This window comes from Sinohyriopsis cumingii, chromosome 17, assembly GCF_028554795.1.
Source record: "Sinohyriopsis cumingii isolate HCF-2022 chromosome 17, ASM2855479v2, whole genome shotgun sequence".
NCBI lineage: Eukaryota > Metazoa > Mollusca > Bivalvia > Unionida > Unionidae > Sinohyriopsis > Sinohyriopsis cumingii.
In genome coordinates, this window is record NC_142977.1 from 61,131,808 (window position 1) to 61,156,292 (window position 24,485).

Below are 24,485 nucleotides of genomic sequence, written 5' to 3' on the forward strand. Positions count from 1 at the left end.
TTGCTCCATACAACGTAAATATTGCATCGGTGATAGCAATCAATCTGGTGTGTGATGTTATCGAAGGGAGTTACCAGGTGGATACCAAGCAATCAAATCAGGCTCAACAGGGGTATATCCTTTATTCGTTTTCACCAACAGCCCCCCCGGGATTTTTAATCGTTGAGAGTCCAATTAATCCGGTCTATATGCGATGCCATGATCGGTTTTTAACGAGAATTAATTTTAGAATTACCGATCAGTCAAATAACCTAATTGACCTACAAGAGGAGGAGTTAGTGATCACTCTGTTTGTAAGATCATAGCAGCAGGGGGGGCAATGACATCGACGCGGTCGTCGCTGTGCTTACCGGACGCTGACGACGCTGGGATCGACGCGCAGAAGGTGTTAATTAAACCAAATGAAGTTTGGACGATCCCCCAACGACGACGTCGTTTTTTTTTTACCAGGCGCTGACGACACTAGATCGTTGAGTGCAGAAAGTAATAATTAAGCAAAATAACGATTGGACAAAATGTCCGATTCGCCCCCCCTGCTGCTTGGGGAGCTGTCGTTTTGAAACCTGTTGAGCTTCAATTCGATAGAAGTCTTGAAATAAGATACGTAATTATGCTGCTTCTTTCTATCTGTCCACTATTACACTTAAGAGCAAATTATCTTCAGATCACTGCTGTTCAATAGTACACATTTTTGTTGGAGATGCATGAACCGATTTCCGAACAGATGCAAAGCGTAATCCATGACCAATAGTTCTTCTTGTTTTTGAGACTTAAAACTGAACGATCAAGGTACAAGAAGATGGCTTAAATGTGTTTGATGATAATGACCTTCGAAACCAGTCATTCATATCAGTAGTTACTAAACTATAGTAATTCATAACGGTACCTGAAATTACTTCAGCATGCCTCTCTACCTGTTCAGCGTATATCCTGCAAGGCCGTAGATAGTCGAATCTGTATTGACTCTCACCAAGCTACAACCAGAACACTGACCTCTTAAAATTGGCACAAGTCTTGATAATGCTCAATTCACATGAGATTAAAATGACCCAATTACTTGAGACTTTGTACGGCTGCCCAGATATACAATATTTAATGAACATATGTTCAGTCGCAATATATAATCTGAAGAAAAATCAAAAAGTACATTTAAATTCTTACAATTAATGAAAATGGATTGATAGGTATATGAAGGTCTGTTATCTTTACAACATATTGCAACATACATGGATTGATAGGTATATGAAGGTCTGTTATCTTCACAACATATTGCAACGGCCATGGATTGATAGGTGTATGAAAGTCTGTTATCTTTACAACATATTGCAACGGACATGGATTGATAGGTATATGAAGGTCTGTTAACTTTATAACATATTGCAACGGACATGGATTGATAGGTATATGAAGGTCTATTAACTTTACAACATATTGCAACGGACATGGATTGATAGGTATATGAAGGTCTGTTATCTTTACAACATATTGCAACGGATATGGATTGATAGGTATATGAAGGTCTGTTATCTTCACAACATATTGCAACGGACATGGATTGATAGGTATATGAAGGTCTGTTATCTTTACAACATATTGCAACGGACATGGATTGATAGGTATATGAAGGTCTGTTATCTTTACAACATATTGCAACGGACATGGATTGATAGGTATATGAAGGTCTGTTATCTTTACAACATATTGCAACGGACATGGATTGATAGGTATATGAAGGTCTGTTATCTTTACAACATATTGCAACGGACATGGATTGATAGGTATATGAAGGTCTGTTATCTTTATAACATATTGCAACGGACATGGATTGATAGGTGTATGAAAGTCTGTTATCTTTACAACATATTTCAACAGACATATAAAACAATTTTAAAAGTATTCTAATATCTTAGAGTAATACAGTATTTTCAAACATTACGGACTAAGGACGGTATGTGACAGTCAGTTCATGATAATATTTATGTATATAGTAATGTATATATGGAATCGTGCTGCGAATGAGGAACAATTTAGAAGTCGTTAAACATTTTAAAGACATATTAACACATGTGCATAATTTGTTTTCCAACAATGATATTGCAAAATCGTGTTCTAAATATTGTTATAATCAAACCTTCGATTTTGAAACCACGTTCAGCACATATAAATGATAAAATAGCGTCAGACAGTGGAAATGTCATCCCTCTAGTTTGAAGAATGTGGAATGTATGTTCTTTGTTAGTTAATGTGTGTGTGGTGACTTATTTTACGTAGCTTTAACACTTTTTCAGTCATGTTGCTACAATGTCTGCAGTGTGGCAGTTTATAGTCTCCGGGGCAACATGCCGCAGACGTGTAGCATGATGTCCCACCCAGTCACATTATCCTGACACCAGGCCGACCAGTCCTAACACTAACCTCTTAATGCTGAGCGCCTAGCGAGGCAGCTGTTAGTACCAGTTTTGTTAAGTCTTCGGTATGACTCGGCCGGGGATCGAACCCACGACCTCCTGTTTCCGAGGCCGACGCTCTGACCACTAGGCCACCGGAGCGGTTGTTAGTTAATTGTAATATTAGATAACGTCCGCTTCAGAGCCTTTCGGGACGCCACAATTTATCATGTATAATTATTAAATGTATATGTTGACGCCTGATTAAACATAGTGCTTGCTGTTAAAGGCGTTCAAGCTTTCATTATGGCAAAGTTTTATGCACAAGGGAATTTCATCTTCACGATACAAAGTAGTTGAAGTGGACATAACCTACATTCATGTTGCCAAACAATTGAACATATGGACAAGGCGCCAAAATTTAGCGCAACGAGAAATGAACTAATGTAGTTTTAAATTTACATGTGAGTTATATGCCAAACCAACCAATATACTTCTTTAATTTGAGGATTATTTTGTTCCCAAAAATAAACGTATACATGAACTAGTCTTTCACGTAGAGTAGCAGAGGCTTACAATTTGGTGCGCATCAAACATGACCTGTTTAAACTATCTTACTTGGTTTTCCAGCCATAATACATATAAAAGTAGCTAGTTATCTTTGTTCGTTTCTGCTTTCATCTAGGAGTATACGATAGTATCACTCGGATACCCGGTTTGGGGGCAAAACGTGCTGAATCGCCGGAGCTTGAGGTTCATTCCAAGTTAGTACTTTATATTGTTGATTAATGAAGTTAGTACTTTACATTGTAGATTGATGATTTCATAAGCACACAAATGACGAAAAATAGCCCTTGGCATACACATGTTGTCATCGTCAAGAACTGAAATGAAAGAACGCCTTTTCGGCGCCCTGTTAAATATATAGGATCTCTATCCAGATACCAAACTACTAAATAATTGTAATGCCTTAGTGACATTGTTACGCTTATTCCGTGTCGTTTATAGCTGTATTAGCTGCTGCAGCTCGTTGTGCATGTCTCTCTCAGCTTCCTATTTTGCCGATGTGTCTGGTCTACCTGTTCCTCTACTGCATCAACTTTAAATTTCTTTCTCACCAACTTGTTTAATCTATAGAATCTCATCGAGTTCTTCGCAGTGTCCATGCTAAGGTGATGATGCATCTTCAAAACCTTCATATTTTACTTTAAAAAAATTTCGGCTATCAGAGTGGAGACTAGCGAGGACATATGCAGTTCGAATTCGAGTTTTTCGGTTTCAGTGAAATATGTTTCACGTACATCCTAATACCAGCCAATTCAGCCAGCTCTTCTAGCCGTTGGTTGTCAGCAAAGAAGTTAAGTCTACTTTAATTGAGGAATGACTTTTATTCTGAAGAAAGGGATCAACTATTTCGAATAATTTTTTTGTTCTATTTCAGAATCCTTTTTTTTGTATTTTTTTCTTAATTTCATTAACACCTAGAATTGGTTTCATTATTAGGAGCTCAAATGTATCCTTGTGCATATTCCTATCTGAATATGCTTAAGTAAGGGGAGTAAACTGGAAAAGCTTTAAACAAAAGTAACAACAGTTGTACGGTTGTTTCCCATAAAGCGAACATTTCTTTTATACAATCTCAAAGTTTACTCCGCTGTAAATACATCATTTAGTATTTCTACTTTGCATTGTCAGAGAAAATATGCAAATCAATGAAAGAGGGTTAACACATGCCGCACAATTAGAGAATATAAGAGAGAATGAATAGAAAAGTATATTTTTCTTTAAACTTTCGTTCGTCTATAAAGACAGTATGAGACACAATCAGCAAAATAAATGGTAAGAGAAAGAGCAACTCCTTTCGCCATCTAAAATGAAACAGTAAAAGTTTCAATTCTAGACATAACATAGCAAATGCACTTGCTGAAGTGTTTTTTTTTTTTCTCCAAAACTTCATCATCTGCTAATTCGTCAATAGTCTCGAAAGCGGAAACGTCAAAAAGAGATGATACATTTACAATTCATATCAAATAAATCAGAAACTTAAAACAAACCTTTTTTCCCACTTGGACCATATGGAATCTTTGAACAAGGCCCATGATATATTCTCTGCGACAGGCGAAACAGATTACCAGTTTTTTAAACACGTAAAGTTTTTAGGCTTTCTCTTCGACAGACAACTGACCTTTATTCGGCACATAAAGAAGTTTAAAGCTAAATCCTTGAAATCTCTAGATTTACTTAAAGTATTAGCGCACACTGACTAGGGTGCGAATAGAAAAGGCATCCTCAATTTAGATAGAAATAAAGTTTATTCGCTACAAACAGTCCCCTTGCGATTCCGGGCTTGAAGAATGGGCCCGACGTGTACTCACTACGTGTCGTAAGAGGCGACTAAGTAGAGGCAACCTGTTTGCCGTTGGGTTGCGTTCCGTGTCGGGGGGAGGAAAGGATCCTAGTAGTTCAGCAGAGGCCTTCCGATGCAAGAAACTGCTTTGGCCTCTACTTCTTCTAGACGGGTTGTCGGGATGGGCCCGGTCTCGACAAATTGGTTGGTCACGCCGAGCCCTAATTAGTCTTTATTGACTCACTCACGTTTTTAATCTTTCTCTTTGTATCTCTCTTGATACCACCGTTGCCCCTACATTCTATCCCTTTAACTTTCCCTTTCCCAAGTCTTAGAAGACTTCCTAGAAGGCTGTGGCTTAACGGGTCAGTCTAGAGGTAATTTTGACCGACTGAGCATAGATACTGTGTAAACCTGGCACTTGAAAAATGTCCCATTGTTGGGCTCCCTGGTGGGCGGGTAGCACGGGTGCTGAATTTAAAATAAACCAACATGGAAAATACAAAAATCAAAACAAACGTACAAAAACTGTATCTGACTCGGATGACGAAACATGTAGTGTGGAGTCATTTCCACGCTTCATGGTTATACAATCTAAAGATATCTCAAAACCGCTTTCCGCACTCTCTCCCTTTGTGATTCAAATGACAATAACGGGATCGATTGAAACACCAAAAAGTGTTAAAAATTGAAATCGTGTTGCGTTCTTGTTGAGTGTGATCGACGAGGTTAAACAGAAAATATCAAGTAAATGAAAACTTTCCAGTGACCTCCTTCCTTCACACAACACTCAATACGTCGAAAGGCGTAATTTCGTGTCTTGAATTAGTTGGAGTCAGCGACACAGATATCATTGAAGGAATGAAAAACGAAGGTTTCACTGTGGTCGGTAGAATACGTATTAAACGTAGTAACAATCTGAAGGACACCAACACAACTATAATTACCTTCAGTAAACCAACAGTACCCAGTGTGGTCAAAGTCGGCTTTTTGCAAGTAAAGGTCTAGATATACATACCGAACCCCCATTGATGCCATAAGTGACTGAAATATGGCCATCACGAAGACCGTTGCTCAAAGTACACATCTAACATTCCCTATCCAGAGGCCAGAAAATTTGTACAGGCCAAAACATCCCATCCTGGCCCATCCTTCTCCACTGTAGTGAAGAACAATCCCAAAACAACAAACGACGCTCAAACACAGACAGATCCACACGATTCAACATCACGCTCTAATACCCCCCATTACCAAAAACAGAAAAGCACGGCATCTACTCAAACAACTTTCAATAATACCCCACAGCCGAAATGACCAAAGACTAAAAAACAAATATCAAGGAAGTCAGGCACAACAGGGGTCAGATGACTCCATCAGACTCTATAACAGGTTTGCAGACATTGAAAGCATGGATGCAGAAGAAACTGCTCCATGTTCTCAAGGTAGGTCCAAACCTACCAACAAAAATTCACCCCCGTACTTCCTCCAGAGAAATAACCACACAGTCTGATTCAGCGAATGGTCTAACCTAGCTCCACTATCTTCAATTTAAACTTATAACGAAGAATATCATCATACAATGGAACTCTCGAGGACATAAAGACATCTACAATGATATTCTCCGGCTTTAAAAAGAACATAATCCTGCAGTACTGTGTCTTCAGAAAACATTTTTGAAAGATACGGATAACATCACACGTAAAAACTACTCCCTGTTTAACACCTACTTTCAAAATGTTGACATGGCCTCAGGAGGATCTTCTGTTGTTGTGAATAATAGAGCCTCACATAGCGTCATCCCCTTAAACACAAATTGGCAAGCCATTGCTGTAAGTGTCACTCTACATCCAGCGATTACCTTATGTTCTATTTACATACCACCGACCACCACCCTAGTACCAAACGAATTAAACAATCTTGTTCAACAACCTGCCGCGCCCATTATGTTACTCGGGGATTTTAATGTCCATGACATTTTATGGGGATCAAATCACAAAAGTGACAGAGGCCACAAAATATAAGTCTTCATTTCAGACACGACTTGTGTCTATATAACACCAAATCACCGACATATTTACACACAGGAACGGGTACATAAACGTGTATCAATTTGACAATTTGTTCTACTTCGTTGCTTTTGGATTATGAATGGAAGGTCTCTGATGACCTTCACATCAGTGATCATTTTCCAATCTCCCTTGAAAATATTAACTCTACTATTAATGTTGCAATTCCACAATGGAATGTATACAAGTCCGACTGGGCCAAGTTTGAAACACTCGGTAAAACTAGACTGAATGATTATACGGTTTTCAACGTTAATGACCCTATTCAGGATTTTACTTTTATTTTAATCGAGATTGCAGTAGAATCCATTTCCAAGTCCTCACTGAACAGGAAAAGAACCCCAAAACATTGGGTCACTAAGGAATAGAAGGAAGCCATTCGACAAGAAGCATTGTAAAAATTTAACATTTGTCCGACGCCAGAAAATTTAAGTAAATATCGTATTCTCCGGGCCAGAGCTCCACGCACAATGAAAGAAAGTAAACGAGCATCATGGAATAAATATGTTTCTTCTTTAAACTCTCGTTTTTCTTTTAAGAAAGTAAGGGACACTATCCACAAAATAAATGGAAAGAGAAAACACAATTCTCTCCGACATCTGAAACTGAACGATAACAATTTTAGTTCAAAATATGACATAGCAAATATTCTTGCTGACAGTTTCTCTAAAAATTCCTCATCATCTAATTATTCAGTTCCTTCCGAGTATTAAAAAATCAAAAAAAGTCACGTTGAAAATTCACATCCAACAGCTCGGAAAATTATAACCAACTGTTCTCACTATTGGAGCTTATGGAGGTTTTAGACAAGGTCCATGATACATCCGCTGAGCCTGACGAAATACATTATCAGTTTTTGAAACACCTTCCAGAATCTTTTATAACATCTCTTTTGAAAATCTTCAATTGTTAATCGATTACTGGTAATGTACCTACGATTTGGAAAGACGCTACAGTGATACCAGTTCCCAAACCAGATAAAGACAGCGCAGATCCTACCAACTATCGACCCATTGCAATGACAACCTGTGTGTGCAAAACAGTAGAACGAATGATCAATTCTCGGCTTGTATGGTACTTGGAAACTAACAATTGAATGTCTCCTCTGTAAAGTGGATTTTATTATGACCGTAGCACCAATGATCGTCTGGTTGGACTGGAAACATGTATTTGCGACGCATTTGCCAAGAAGGAACATTTAGTAGCTTTTGTCTTTCATTTAGAAAAGGCCTATGACTCGACATGGAAGTACGGGATACTAAATGATGCGCACGATCTGGGTCTGAAAGGACGTCTGCCCTATTTCATATCAAACTTTCCCTACAGAGAATTCAAGGTACGAGTGGGCTCTACCCTCTCAGATACGCACAAGCAAGAGATGGATGTGCCCCAGGGCAGTATTTTATCTATGACGCTTTTCAACATCAAAATCAATAGCACCACCAAGTGTTTAGCTCCTGGTGTGGATTGCTCCTTATATTTTCATGATTTTCTAATATGTTATCGATCAAGTCACATGCATAACATTGAAAGACAGCTACAACAAAATATCAGCAAGATTCAAGATTTGGCCATTACCAACGGTTTCAAATTCTCGAAATCAAAAACGGTATGTATGCATTTCTATCACTTACGAAGACATTATGATGAACCTAAACTCACGCTGGACGGATCACCTATTCCAGTTGTTGAGGAAACAAAGTCTTTAGGTATTATCTTCGACGGAAAACTGATTTTTATTCCACACCTAAAGACCGTCAAAGCTCAGTGCTGGAAATCTCTAGATCTACTTAAAGTAGTAGCACACACTGACTGGGGTGCTGATAGAAACGTCATCCTCAGTTTATATAGAATGTTTATTCTCTCCAAACCGGACAATGGTTGCGTTATTTATGGTTCAGCTAGGAGGTCATATTTGAAGACGCTTTACCCAATTCATCATCACGGAATAAGACTCGCTCTGGGAGCATTTAGGACATCCCCGTGTGAAAGCCTTCTCGATGAAGCGAACGAACCACATTTATCATATCGTAGGGAAATGCTGTCAGCACAGTATACTCTAAAATTAAGCTCAAACCCTCTGAACCCTGCTTTTTCGGCCATTTGTCAACCGAAATACAAAACCTTATACGAAATTAACCAAACGCAATTCCTTCCATTGGCATTAGAATATCATCTTGCTTTGACTTTAACAAAATTGATCCTTCTAAAATTCAGAAAAAGTTTGTCTTCGAAAAACCTCCCTGGCTACTTAAACAGTCAAAAGTACTTTTTACGCTCCACGATGGAAAAAATCTGAGACAAACTCTTTCATCTTCCACAGCTCTTATCATGAACTCTTCACCGAACTTAAAAACTATACAAAAATTTATACTGTCGGATCAAAGGATGAGAAAAAGGCTGCCTTAGCCTTTGTTAGTGGAAAACACACAACACAAATTCGCTTAGAAAATAGTACATCAATTTTTTTAGTCGAAATCAGAGCAATATACGTTGCTCTGCAATAGATCAATAACAAGCGTATTCTAAACAGCATCATCTTCTCTGACTCACTATCAGTGCTTCAGTCACTACACAATAGAAAACTTGAGAACCCATTGTTAACCAATATTCTCATCAAACATACTAAGCTGAGTACCTCCCACAATATTGTATACTGTTGGTTACCTAGCCAGATTGGTATTAAAGATAATGAGAATGTAAATCACGTTGCTAAATGTCCCTATCCCAAGGACTAATTTTAAAATACCGTGTACTGATTTTAAACCTAGCATCAAAGCGTCTTTATGTAAGAAGTGGCAGGCATCGTGAAATGTTGCTGTGAGTAATAAAATTCACGCCAACAAGCCAACACTAGGAGAATGGACTCCTTATTACAGATCCATCCGTTGGGAGGAGGTAGTCATTGCAATAATTCGAATTGGTCATACGTATAAAACCTACTTCCACATGCTAAAAGGCGAAGACCCACCAGAGTGCGTTTCTTGGAATGAACCATTCACTGTTAAGCACTTTATGATAGGGTGTTGCATGACATGATGGAACTTTTTGATACAATAAACATCACTTGTATTACAGAATTCCTGAAAGAAGTAAACATTTATTCTAAGCTATAATTGTTATGGCATCACTTTGAGCATTTTCATGTCATGTATATACCGTTCCTTATTTTCAATACATATTCATCTGTAAGCCAAGTGTCAAAAAAGCTTTATTTGGTGCTTGGCAGGTATCATGAAATGATGTTGTGGATAACAAGCCCAGTGGGATCAAAATGACACTAGAACATTGGCCTTCTTCCTCCCAAAATTGTGTATACTGTTGGTTACCCAGTCATGTTGGTATTAAAGGTAATGATAAAGCAGATCGCGCTTCTAAAATGACCCTATTCCTAGATCCATCTGATTTTCAAATACTATACACTGATTGCAAACCAAGTATCAAAATGTCGTTACGTATTACGTGGCAGACATCATGGAAGGATGCAGTAAATAACAAATTTCATGGGCTCATTCCTACAGAACAATCCATTGGGACAAGGTAGGCATAGGAAGATTTAGAAATGGTGATACTTATATAACCCAATAATACGTTCTAAAAGGCGTAGATCCACCTGAGTGCGTTTTTTGCAATGAGCCATTTACTATTGAATACTTTATGATATATTGTTTCGATTTTTAACCTTCACATAATCGTTGCTACAACGTTGAGAACATAAAACAATTTTTTTTTATACAATCAACGTCTTTTGCACTTTAAAATTCACGAAAGAAGTAAATATATGTTCTAACATATAACATTTTGCTATCACTCTGAGTACTCTTATGTAACGTAGACACTGTTGTACATACAATGAACCATTCACTGTGAAGCAGTTTATGATATAGTGTTTCTACCTCCAACTTACGCGTGACTAGTATTACAATGTACATGTCATGAAGGACATTTTGATACAATAAACATCACTTGTATTATAGAATTCTTGAAAGAAGTAAACCTTTACTCTAAGGTAAAACTTTTATGCCATCACCTTGAGCATTTGTATGTAATGTATATGCTGTCCCTTATTTTCAATAGCTTTTCATCTGTCTTTATTAGCATATACAATTTACATTGTTTGAATTTCCCCGTTGATCTGGAAGCTTTTTATATTATCCTTACCATCTTATCGTTTTACTTTCAACTATTTAGTTTTGATATCGATGGTCGATATGAAACCTTTTATAATTTTTACATGAACATATATATAAAGTTTTGTACGGCGCTAAATGGCCTAACAGTACTGGTGCGCCGTAAATATACAATCATCAATCAATCAATCAACCAACCAATCAATCAATCAATCAATCAATCAGTCAATCAATCAATCAATCAATCAATCAATCAATCAATCAATCAATCAATCCCGAAACAGCGAAGGACGCGCAAACTGAGACAAACCCACCCGAGTCACCATCAAGCTCTAACACACCGCATTACCAACCACAGAAAAACACGGTATATACCCAAACAGGTTTCAATAATATCCCTCTGCTAAAATCACCAAACAGTAAAACAAAAGATCGAAAGGAAAGAGGCAGCAAACGGGGTCTGATGACAGCATAAAACACTAAAATAGGTTGGGATACATTTATGACATGGATGCAGAAGAAACTGCTGTAAGTGCTCAACGTGGCTCCAGACCTATCGCAGTACTTCTTCCAGAGAAAAACCACACAGATTGCCTCCGCCAAAGTTCTAACCTAGCTCCATAATCTGTAACCTACGCGCGGTCAGTACTGCAATGTGCGTGACATGAAAGAGTATTTGGATGCAACAAAATAATAATAATAATAATAATAATATTAATGAGGAATTTGTATTGCGCCTCACCTTTAGAAAATCTAAGCGCTTTACAACATTAGACAACTTAGAAAAACATACAATGATATTATTACAAAAACAAACACCATGAAATTAAAAAACATAAACAACATGCTCAAAATATCTAAGGTAGGGAACATTATTGGGTCTTTAAGTTTGTTCTTGCAGTCGAAATAAGTACGTTTTAAGAGCACTTATGAATGGATCACTGTGTCTTTGTGTCTAAGTTCAGTGGTCAATTCATTCCACGTTGCTGGGCTCTGGTATGCAAAAGAACTTTGTCCATATGACTTCGTTTTCTTAGTGGGAATAATGAGTATACGATTGTCATAAGAGGAGCGTAAGTATCTTGCTGGTGTGTACACATGGGTGAGGTCGGATAGGTATGTTGGACTGGAGTCCGTCACTGAAACGTAGCACAGAGAACAAATTTTGTGTTTGATTGATTCTGGATCGAATGGATTGCCAGTGTAGGGTACAGAGCAGCGGGGAGGTGTGCTCTGATCGTGGTACTCTAAGTATGGTCCGAGCAGCTCTGTTTTGAACTTTTTGAAGTTTCTGAAGTAGATATTGAGATGAACCAGACGTAATTGAGTTAAAATAGTCCAGTCTTGAAAGTACTAATGAACATACAAGTATTTTAGTGGCATCAACTGAAAGATATTTACGAATGTAGCTGATGTGTCTCAGCTCAAGATATGTAGCCTTGTATATGTTCATGATATGTTGGTGCAACGTGTGAGAACTGTCCAGAGTGACACCTAGGTTTCGTACTGATTGTGTGAATTTTATGTTGGCGTTACTGATATTTATTGCTTGAGGTAAAGGATGCGACTGAGAAAGTCTTTATGTTGTGATCAGAATGGCCTCAGTTTTATCATCATTCATCTGCACTTGTTACATGTCATCCATGATTTCACATCAGAAATGCACATCTCTGCACCTTGGTTGGCAGCATGAACTTCAGTTGGGTGGCTAGATTTGTATATTTGGGTATCGTCAGCTTGCAATTGTTGAGACACTTGAGAGCGGCTGAGTGTATACAATGAAGAGAACTGGTCCAAGAACAGACCCCTGTGGAACACGACAACGTATATTAACTGGGCTGGAGTGTATTCACTTGCATTACAGAATTCCTCAAAGAAGTAAATATTTACTCTAAGCTATAAGCCTGATATAAGTTATATACAGTTTTGATAAAATGTGCCTACTTAGTTTTTAGTTTAGTTTCGTTGATTAGCTATTCGACATGATGCTGCTTTTAAAATATTATCAACCTGACAAGGTTGGTACTTGATGAAAGTATTAATCCTAGATGTCGATGAGAATCCACATATTTAAGTTCAATATTCTCAAAAACAAGTTTTGGATTGTTTGTTACATTTTTGCTCGTGATAAAACAGCCATTCAAATTAGTTATATCGTTACCGTGCATTCAGCAAAATGTTCTAAGGTTTATGTGCCCTTCTTGGTCGTTACACCGTGTATTTTGTCTGGACGAGTTCAAAGTGAACACGGCAGGAAAGAAACAATGTAATTAATTCTAATTTTAGAGTACCTATATTACACTGTTGTAATTACAAATAGGTATACAAACCAACTGCAACTAAAACAAGCAATTGAATACTTTTCCTTTTAGTTTTCAACCCCTCCCCCCAAAAATTGACAAAATTAAAAACATTTCGGTCATGTTTTGAATTAAACCTAATAACATACGTTAGATTGAGGCTACTCAAACTTTATATATCACAGATAATGTTCTGAATAGCGTGAAGACAACCGTACATATGTTGTAATATACACTTAAGAGGGTTGTGCAAAAAATGGTACTAACCATCAAAGAACTTCTAAAATCGGTAGGAAATAAAATCACATGCATCCGCCTTATCTTTGAAAAGTATATATTGTTCTCGGTCGGACTTTTTCGATTTATTGATTATTTTCAGTTTATGTCAGCATCGCTAGATGGAGTCACTAAAAACTGCCGACTCTTTACTCAACAAAAATAATTCATCTGCTCCAACAAAAAGGAATTTATTCTCACGAGTCTATCTGCAGCTGGTCACGGATTGAGAAAACTTCTATTATCGGTAAAGACGTGTTTTATTCCTCACTCTACCTAGAACATATCACCGACGACAAGTACGACAGAGCACTCGCGGTCTGGAAAACCGTTTTGGCTGTCAGACTCTCAGTGATTACTACTATGTGCATCTGAAAACGGACGTGCTATTATTAGCATACTTGTTTCAAAATTTCAAAAATATCTGCCACAGTCATTATCAACTGGATCTTCTGTGGTACTTTTCATCACCAGGTTGAACGCTGTTCTTAAAACAAGTTAGATGCAACGCACGCTTTTCACTGACCCAGACATGTTTATGTTTACAGAGCAGATGGTGCTAGGGGGAATTTCCGTCGCAACCAAAAAACATGCCGTCGCCAACAACAAATACATGCGCCTCTAAGATCTCGATCGAAACATTCTCTATGGTTGGGTTATGTCACAAACTCTTCCCACTGGATATCCGGTGAACAGTTTATGCAGGAACTCTCGGACGGCAATGTATGCGACGTTGGCTATTTCGTCGAAGTCGACTTGACCTATCCTTAACACTTACATGATCACCAAATCGATTATTCCTTCTGCGCTGAACAACTCTTGGTCCCCACTGGGATGGTCCATCCCGAACTTAAAATACAAAAAGAAACATTTGGTCTTGATGATGCTAAGTTGTGTTAGCATATCTGATTTAATTATATCTGATTTAATATATATTTATTTCTATTTAATAGTTTGTCATTTTATATATTTTTTCATCACATGATACTGTAATGTAAATTTATTCACTAGAGATGATACTTATTTTAAGAAAATAGTCTGACCTTGACTGTTAGTTTATAAAGACCAGGTGTTGATTTAAATCTTGACCTTGTTTCAGAATTTTTAGCAACCTTCGTAAGCAAGTTCTTTTTTATTTTACAATGATTGGTTGTTTCCAAGGTCATGATGGGACTTTGTAAGATATAAACAATTTTTTTAATTTTTTATTTCTTAGAGTAACAATGATTTGTTTTCGTCAGGGTCACGCTGGATAAACGTGATCTGTAACAAGTACTTGCTTCTATAAACTTCTAGAAGAAAGATTGTCTTACCCTTGTTTACGTGTTAGAAACCCATATAACTCATGCTTTGGAGAATTAATATCAGTAGAAGATGGGCTGATAAACTGTTAGTTGTATGTTGTGTTGTTTGGAGTTGTTTCAAATTAATTGGTTTGGAATTATTTCAAATTACTTGGATTCAAAAGGGTTAATTCTGTTATGTTTCCCGAAAATGCGTTTGCTCATGTAATATTCTGGAACAAGGACATTTAAAAAAATAAAAAATTTTAGCTATCTGAAACCGGGGCGATAATTCTTGTTTCTACAAGGAACTGTAGACTTCAAAACTACAGATTGCAGAATCCGTCGTCGTCTTCCATCTTGTATTCTTCGTCGGGATTCGAACGTGAAATCAGTAGAACATTTTGTTAAAAATCTTATTCTCGGATTATTTTTGGAATATTTTTGGATTTAATTCTATAAAACCGTATGTTCATATTTTTGTCATTTTTACAGAACTTTTCCAGGGAAATAAATTATTAGATTTTCAAAGCTTGTTGTCTTCACTCTTTCTTGTGTTACTGTTTATTCGAGCCTAAACAATTGACATAAGAGGTGAAAAACATATACCCAGTCTCATGTTCATTATGTACTACCGCTTACTAGATCAGGTGCTGAAACACAGACTCGTGTTTGAAAATGTTCATTGTGTACTCAAATTTTATCTATCTCCGTGGATGAAAAATTACGCAACTTTTATACTTCACAACGAGACAAAGATTACGCGGACTTCGAAAAGGAGGGAGATGCGCATGTTAAAGAAATATACTTGATTAGAGAAGGGAGATGCACCAGTTTAAAACATATACTTGATTAACGAAGGGCGATCCACAAGTTTAAGACATGTACTTGACTAACGAATGGAGATACACAAGTTAAAGAAATATACTTGATTAACGAAGATCCATAAATTTAAGGCATATTCTTGATTAACGAAGGCGATCCACAAGTTTAAGGCATATACTTGATTAACGAAGGGAGATGCACGAGTTTAAGACACACGTGATTGACGAAGGGATACGTACAAGTTTAAGACATACTTGTTTAACGAAGAGAGATGCACAAGTTTAAGAAATGTACTTGATTTGTTGACAAAGCACATCCTATAAGAAACAGATTTAAATCTGATGAAATAAGAAACATGAAACAAATTTAGATACATTTATATTTCAATATAACACTAACTGTTCTCCTTCCAACTTTATAACTGGAAGAAAACACTTTTGAAGTGTGTCAATTGTCTATAAAACTATAAAATATTTCATGACATTTGTGATAACCCTGCTACATATATTCCTAGATATTCCGCCTAGTAATGTTGGCAAACAAGAACATTTGATGTCTTCACTTCGGATGATTATTTGATGGTACTGTATTTTATTATTTATATTACGTTATTGGACAGCATCACTGTTCTACATGGAAATAATCGTGCAAAACAAAACTTTCCTCTTTTCAAGAGCACACAAGCTTGAAATGACAGACCTCCGATAAGATGACTTAAATAACTAGGTTAAGCAAAGGTTGTATAGGTCCTTGATGTTATGTGGTACCTAAATAACTATGCTAAGCAATGGTTTTATAGGTCAATGACGGTATGTGGTAGCTGAATGATTATGTTAAATAATGGTGATACAGGCCCTTGATTTTATGTGGTACCTGATAAGAACATAATAAGAAATATAAACTAAGACAAATTCATGAAGTACGTACCCAGCTGAATGAAAGTACACCCCAAACAATGCGCAGCAAAATATGTTGAGAAATGTAAATTAATTGTAGTTCAACAGTAACACTCCTCTGGATTCACCAATATAAATGACATTAGAAATAGTTTTTTTTTTGTTACGTAGATAGCATGCACTGAATTCATAAACTCGGTAAAAGATGCGAACGATGATGTATATATTTACACTTTCGCATTCCACGTTTATATCAAGTAATGGTAACTTCATTCATTATTTTTGAATGCATCATTAAATCAAAATATCATTGTGATTTAAATTTGCTGCAAACATTGACTGGTAATTATGGTACCAAGTACTGGAGATTATTAACAACACATAATTTGTATAATGGTTTTGAGACGCTCTTTCTCCGTATAAAATAGGTTTAAGCTATATTCCATATAGGATGGAAACGTCTAGCTCCATTATATATTTTTTACTGTCTTCTATTCTTTTTTCACTGTCGTCTTGATTCAACTAATCTCGTCCCACAAATAACATTTCTTCTTCCGAGATGTGCTACCTAACTAATGTTATGGTTACATGGAGTCGAGAGCGTCTATCGGAACAGCCGCAGTTGTTCGAACATCTATATTTTATTTCTGTGCGCTATGTATATAATTCGAAAACGTCGAAGCCACTTTGAAATCTGGGAATTTAATTCTCTATGTATGCTCAGATGACAATACTTTATGGGGTGGAAAGTTGTGTTTTTGCAACACACCTTTTAAGTTACCTGGAATTTTATCATTTTTTTACATTAAGTAGTAGTGCTATTTTAAGCATGTAATCTGTGTTAAAGTAATCCTTTTGTTTGTAATTACGGTATTAATTAGATGAATAAAAATGAATTCTGAATAAAAGTTAGTACACACATTATTATACCAAATATGCTCACTTTCACTTGGTCCATATAGGTGACACTTGGATGTACAGATACACTATGTATGTATGTATGTATGTATGTATGTATGTATGTATGTATGTATGTATGTATGTATGTATGTATGTATGCGTGTATGAAAGAATGAATGTATAGATATATGCATTCATTGTTCCGTTTTTCTTCAAGCGGATTTTTTTTTTTTTTGGAATTGCTGTGAATTTTGGATTATATCATTGTGATAAATCAGGACTGTTATCATTTCAAACTATTCAAGACTTTTGACACATCAGAGCAATAGACTGTACTTCATTCGAAACACCACTTGAACACATAACCACACTGCAAATTATTTTTTATGTTTCACTTTGCATTCTATGGAAATAAATATTCGTTGAATTTCGCAAAAACCTGCTGGCTTCCACTATTTTTTATTACTTAATTTAACAGCACAGAGTCTTTACAATGTGGATATTCGACTTGACTAATCTCATTTCCAACAGGTTTTCTGTACAAATCTTCTCTTTCAGTGAAACGCCACTGTCTCTATTTACAATAATGATTAAAATTATATTGGTACTCAGCAATCATAAATAAACTGTTTTGATTCTGGTGCTTCTAGACTAAAGGAAACTTTGCAACATACACCGAATAAGACACTTACTTTCTGAACCAGACGATTATATGTTTGTTTGCTTATAGCCCATTCTGACGGATGACACTTTTAATACATTGTCATGATATTATCTTTCATTTGTGACGTACATAATTAACGAAAATAAAACAAAACAAATCATAGAATTTAGATTTACAACTCTGCTCTAAACAAAGCAAGAAAACTATCTACTGAAGAAGTACCGTGAACGAAAGTCAAACGCCGAATTCGTTGTTGACAAGATCGCCATTGATGAGACCAAAGGCAACACGGAAGGCGTGAACAATACTCTGAGCTGTTCGCATAAGAATGTAGAGACACCGTCGAACGTTTAATGCAACCCTACGTTGACTAGGGAGAAATTAGACGCAGCAAAGACGTTGCTGGCATGACATGTCGATGTGTTGAAGGAACTGCCAAGCAGGATGTACCTCGTCGAATTCAGCTTGAAGCTGTTTAGCGACGAGCCTATTCATCGCACATCTCACCCTCTTCCATACGCGAAGCTAGGAGTAAGAAGCGGTAAGGAGGGTGTTGAGGAAATGATTGCTATGGGCATAATCAAACCATCAGGTTTTCCATACAGTTCCTGAGCTGTCCTGGTACAGGAAAATGATGGTACCTATCGTTTCTGCGTGTATCATCGAAAGTTAAATCAGGCCACGAAATCTGAGGTTGAAATTCTACCAAAATCGGAGTAAATGTTTGCCTCCGTGTCTAAAGCGAAATATTTCCCCAAGATGCATTTCTCGAACGGTTATTGGCAGATCCCTGTGAGGAAAGAGGACAGGTCTAAACAATGCTTGATTGTGCCTTCCAGAACGCGCAGAGGGTCTTCGCGACAATGATGTGGAAGTTATTGGAACCCTTGCGCGATAGAGGCGTATCCAACATTATGGCGAATCTTCTGCTAGATAGAAAACGTAGAGTTGCAACTATCCCTGTTATCACATGCTTTAGAGCGATTAAATCAAACTGGAATGCCAGATCGGATTCCGTTCATTAAGCTATTTAGGACATAGGCTGAGTCAAGGCATATTATCACCAGAAAGTTCTAAGGTGGAACGGCTGCGTAACGCCGTACGTCCCGCTACTAAAACCGATGTACGGTCGTTTCTGTGATTAGCCGGTTACGGTCGGAAGAACTTTCAGCGAGTTAGCAGGACCGTTGTCTGATCTAAGCAAGAAGAGATCCCCGAGAAATGTTGTCGGGACAGATGAGACTGATCATGACTTCCTAACCTTGAAGAATAGACTGACATCCAATGCTGTTGTCCGTTTACCGGACTGGACCAAAGAAAATGCGTTCTAAGGTACCTTAAAGGCAACTAGAATGTAGGTGCAGATTTCATGAGTAGGAGTGTCAAAAGTGTTGAAGCAGTTTTATAGAATCTTTGAGTACCGAGCTGATGTGTTTATGTCCGAAATTAGTGTGTGGGCATTGAGATTTCGAAATCCGCCAAGGACGGTCCCAAGCCCGGCTGAAAAAGGAGGAGGGTTGGGCGTAAGGCTAGCAACCCCACCCCGTTAAAACAACTCTTGCTAAGGAAACGATAACAAGGGAACAAACGACAACGGGCTCTGGGAGCGAAGCAGACCAGGCAACTGGCTCTATGACGGATGGAGAACAAAACCTCAAGGACGTCCCCATCTCGATAGCAGAACTCCTGAGGCCAAAAGCATGGATCAGAGTTGGATGCTGGAACGTGCGAACGCTCAACCAGACTGGAAAACTGGTACAAGCAGTGAGCAAGTTGAATCACTACAACTTGACCCTCATGGGTGTAACAGAAGCACGATGGACTGGTGCCGGTAAGCAGAAGTTGAACACCGGAGAAGTCATCATCTGGTTCGGAAGGAAGGACAATGACCACCGGGAGGGGGTCGCCATCATTATCAGCAAGAACAAGACCAATACCGTTCTGCAGTGGAAGCCAGTGAACGAGCGCCTGCTGTACGTCAGGATGAACTCCAAGTACGCCAAGCTGTCTGTTGTTGCGGACTATGCACCAATAGACGACGCGGAAGAAGAGGACAAAGACACTTTCTACGACGCTCTTCAAACCGTTTTAGAGGACGTCCCTCGACATGACGTGCTGTTGCTACTTGGCGACTTCAACGCAAGGGTCGGCTGCGACAATAAAGACAGAGAGAGGACCATGGGTCGCCATGGAGTAGGTGTGATGACCGACAACGGGGAAAGACTGGTCAACTTTTGTGAAGAGAATGACTTGGTCATAGGAGGGACCCTGTTCGAGCACAAGGACATCCAAAAGCTCACATGGACTTCACCAGACAGCAGAACTCAGAACCAGATCGACCACATCATCATCAACGGCCGATGGAAACACTCCCTGCAGGAGGTGCGAGTGATGCGGCACGCTGACATCGGCAGCGACCATAGTCTTCTGGTGGCCAAGGTGACTTTGAAGCTTAGGAAAGTTAGGATAGGGGTTTCCAGGAATCAGCGCTTTGATGTGGCCAAGCTGAAAGATCCAAAAGTGAAGGAAGAGTTTACCCTGGCCCTAAGGAATAGGTTTAGTGTTCTAGAAGATGAGACAGCGCTGACCATCGACAATTTCAAAAGAGTAATGAAGGAAGCAGGAGAAGTAGTTTTAGGTTATAGGAATAGTAAGAAGACAGAGTGGATATCAGGAGACACGTGGACTCGCATATACGAGAGAAGACAGATCAAAAAGCGACTTTTGGACTCCAAGTCACCAAGACTGAAAGAGAGAATTTCGAAGGAGTATAGAGGAAAAGACAAGTCGGTGAAGAAATCAGCAAGGAGAGACAGGAGAGAATACACAGAGAGACTGGCAAAGGAGGCGGAGGTAGCAGAGCAGCAGAACAGAAAGACATGAAGACGGTGTACCAGAACACCAAGAAGCTGAAGGGCGACTACAGCCAGCACCACGACCTTCCAGCGAGAGACGAAGATGGAACTCATGTCACAGTGGAGGAGCAGAGGCTGAAGAGATGGAAGCAACACCTTGAGTCCATACTGAATCACCCAGACCCACCAGTACTCGCTGACATTCCTGAAGCAGAGGAGGACCTTGACATCAACTGCGACGACATCACTGTTGAGGAGGTCAAGCAGGCCATCCACAAGCTGAAGAATGGGAAGGCACCTGGCGATGATGGAATATGTCCCGAGATGCTGAAGGCAGAAGACACAAAGACACCGCAGTTTCTTTGCCAGAGTCTCCAAAAGATCTGGGATAGTGAAGAAGCACTGAATGACTGGAAAACAGGAATCATCGTCAAACTTCCCAAGAAAGGAGATCTGGGGAACTGCAACAACTGGCGAGGAATCACCTTACTATCCATCTCCAGTAAGATTTTCAGTCGCATCATTCTCCAACGCATCACAACAGCTGTGGACGGCATCCTACGCCAGGAACAGGCAGGCTTTAGGAAGGGCAAATCCTGCATCGACCACATCTTCGTTCTGAGACAGATCCTTGAGCAGTCCCATGAGTGGAATGAATACCTTTATGTGGTCTTTATGGACTTTGAGAAGGCCTTGGACAGCCTGCACCGAGCCTCTCTGTGGAAGATCCTAGGACACTGCGGCATCCCACAGAAACTTGTCAACGTCATCAGGTTCCTGTACGAGAACTTTGAGTGCACAGTCATCCACAACAACCTACTCACTGAACAATTCAAGGTGGAAACTGGAGTGAAACAAGGATGCATTTTCTCGCCGATCCTCTTCTCATTGACCATTGACTAAATCATGCGCCGCACCACAGAGGACAGGAGGCAAGTATTACAGTGGACGCTGACCTCAATGCTGGATGACCTGGATTATGCCGACGACATCGGGTTGCTGGCAAGCAGACACCAGGATATCCAGCAGAAGACACAACAGTTGGTACAGACAGCAAGCACCATAGGACTTCGAGTCAACATAGGGAAGACACAAGTCTTGAGGAAGAACACTAGAGTGGGCGACCCAATCACCATCAACGACCAGCCTCTGCAAGAAGTAGACGAATTCACGTACCTGGACAGCAAGTTTGTCACGAATGGAGGTTGCACAAGGGAAGTCACCACAAGAATCAGCAATGTCAACTAGGCCTTCGCAATGCTGAAGCCAATCTGGAGGACAACAAACCTCAGCGCCCACACGAAGATACGTATCTTCAAGAGCAACGTGCTGAGCGTCCTTTTGTACGGGTCAGAGTGTTCGAAGACCACTGCTAACATAGAACGCAAGCTCGAAGTCTTCCAGACCAAGTGTCTGCGACGGATCATGAGGATCTTCTGGCCAAACATGATCTCGAGCTAGTAACTCCGGCACAGAGCGGGCGCAAGCACAATCGCTGAGACCATTGCAACTCGTCGATGGAGATGACAGACCCAAAGAGACCTGGCGCCGAACCGTGGAGCGAGAACTCAAGACCAGAGGCCTCACCCTGCAGAACGCCCCCATAACAGCAGCCGACAGACCAAAATGGTGCTCCCTTTCTGTTGCCTCAAGCCCCAGACGGCGAAGAGAGGATTGATTGATTGATTGAGATTTCGATATATATATATATATATATATATATATATATATATATATATATATATATATATATATATATATATATATATATATATATATATATATGTGTGTGTGTGTGTGTGTGTGTATGTGTGTGTGTTTATGTATGTATGTATATAAGATTCTAACTGGAAATCATAAAAGAGACTAATTAAAGCATTTTAACTGAATAAAGATCTGTCTGATTCTGGGCGAAACAAAATGATTTACTAGCAAATGATGATTACAAATATGTTAAATATTTCGTAAAATATTGTAATCTTAGAAACTATCCTTTCACGAAGGACATTTTTATGCTATCACATGTTCTGAGGAACCTAGTGATGTCCCTACAGTTATGTTGTAGAATGAGTAGCTGATGGTGCAAGTTTAAATATATCGGGTGAAAACAAACTTTTTGCAGACGATCCGGATGCCTACGAATGGTATTTATGATGAGTAATTACAGTGACAATGAATACTAATTGAAGGTAATGTATTATGTAGCTAGATTCTAAAGGTTGTTATGTGCAGATATACACCAGTAAATTTGGGTAAAGGCGGTAGATGGTCAAGAGAAGCAAACATTATATGGGTAGATGAATCTCTGCTGGATGAATATGCGTTGTGGGAAGCCGGCAGAAACAGTATTCTATTTAATTATGCAAGAGAGATGAACCAGTCGCGGCCAGAGATCACGAAATCGTGTCAGGTAACCCTGTTGGAGCCAACGATTCTAGGGTTGTACCCCGCAATTGCTTGTGGCGGTGATGTTTAAGCGCGGCACTTAAAGTTGTAAACATTGGCCAGAATGATATCAAATTATTCCCATAGGCGACATGAACAATTATGCGCTTTTCAATCCCGCGTCAAGCGCATCATTGAAGAACACGTATGGAAACAAAAGAAATACAATCGGAGGTAAATAATTGTGAATGGAGTTACTTATAGAATATATACATATGTATGTGGCTGATCAAAAATGCTTTGCGTCTCTCAGCGCCACGTATATAATAAATCGCATCGTTGTCGTGACCGTTAACATTAGAGCGGCTGTCGCGGCAGTGGTTAATGTGGTCACGAAGAAAGTGCCACGATAGTTAGTCAAGTAAACGGCCCAACTTAATATCATGCCAAAAATCGTCAACACGCACACACGCTTGCACATTTGACAAAAGAGATTTCAATGGCAATGTCAGACAACAAAGTGTCGGATGAAGAATATGCGTGAATGATAGACATATATATTTCAATACAGACATCTTCATTGCCATGGTGACGGTTAATCGTGGGAATCGGTTTAATGCGGCAGATACAGTGTAACTAACGTGTTTTCACGCCCGTGTTGTCATCCCAGTGAGGTTAACTGTTGTAACAATCACTGTTATGATGAGTTGATTGTTTTGTGAAGAGGTAATGTGCCGTGTTTATCAGAGCGTGAAATTAGGAAGCCTGTGAAATATGACTGTTGAACCAAACAGGAAAGGCCCTGATATATATTGTAAGTCTTTCCTCTCATACGAGAAAGAACGACAGCCAGTGAGACATATTATTTTGAATCCGAATTCACCTAAAGTTCAAATAAACGACTAAAAGTAGACAACAATTGTATGGCTAAATAAACAGAACTGTTTTCACCGTGCTGAAGAAATGAATGAAGGCTCCAATATCTTTAATATCAAAGCAAAATAGCAAGTGGAAACATTTTCCAGAAGAACAAGGATTCACTAATTATTAGTGGTTTTCATTACGACTCGGGTGGCACATAATTAAACATGACACAAAGCGTCTAATTGTTGGTCAACAACATAAGGGAAATGCTAATGCAGAACATGGGTTGGAGGACATTTTACAATCA

The 24,485-nt window shown here is 38.8% G+C and overlaps 2 protein-coding genes across 2 annotated transcripts in view; one reads left to right on the plus strand and one right to left on the minus strand.

Annotated features, from left to right (window-relative positions):
* LOC149779063 (uncharacterized) overlaps positions 1–993 on the minus strand; it is a 31,111-nt gene extending 30,118 nt beyond the window's left edge. The window contains exon 1 of the mRNA XM_089938543.1: positions 887–993. The gene's annotated coding sequence lies outside the window, so the exon portion shown is untranslated. The remainder of the gene's footprint in view (positions 1–886) is intronic.
* An 18,713-nt stretch (positions 994–19,706) lies between these two features.
* On the plus strand, positions 19,707–20,957 carry LOC149779064 (protein CFDP2-like). The gene has a single exon (XM_089938391.1). The coding sequence runs from the start codon at positions 19,707–19,709 to the stop codon at positions 20,955–20,957; it is 1,251 nt and encodes a 416-aa protein (XP_089794517.1).
* Positions 20,958–24,485: the final 3,528 nt, after the last annotated feature.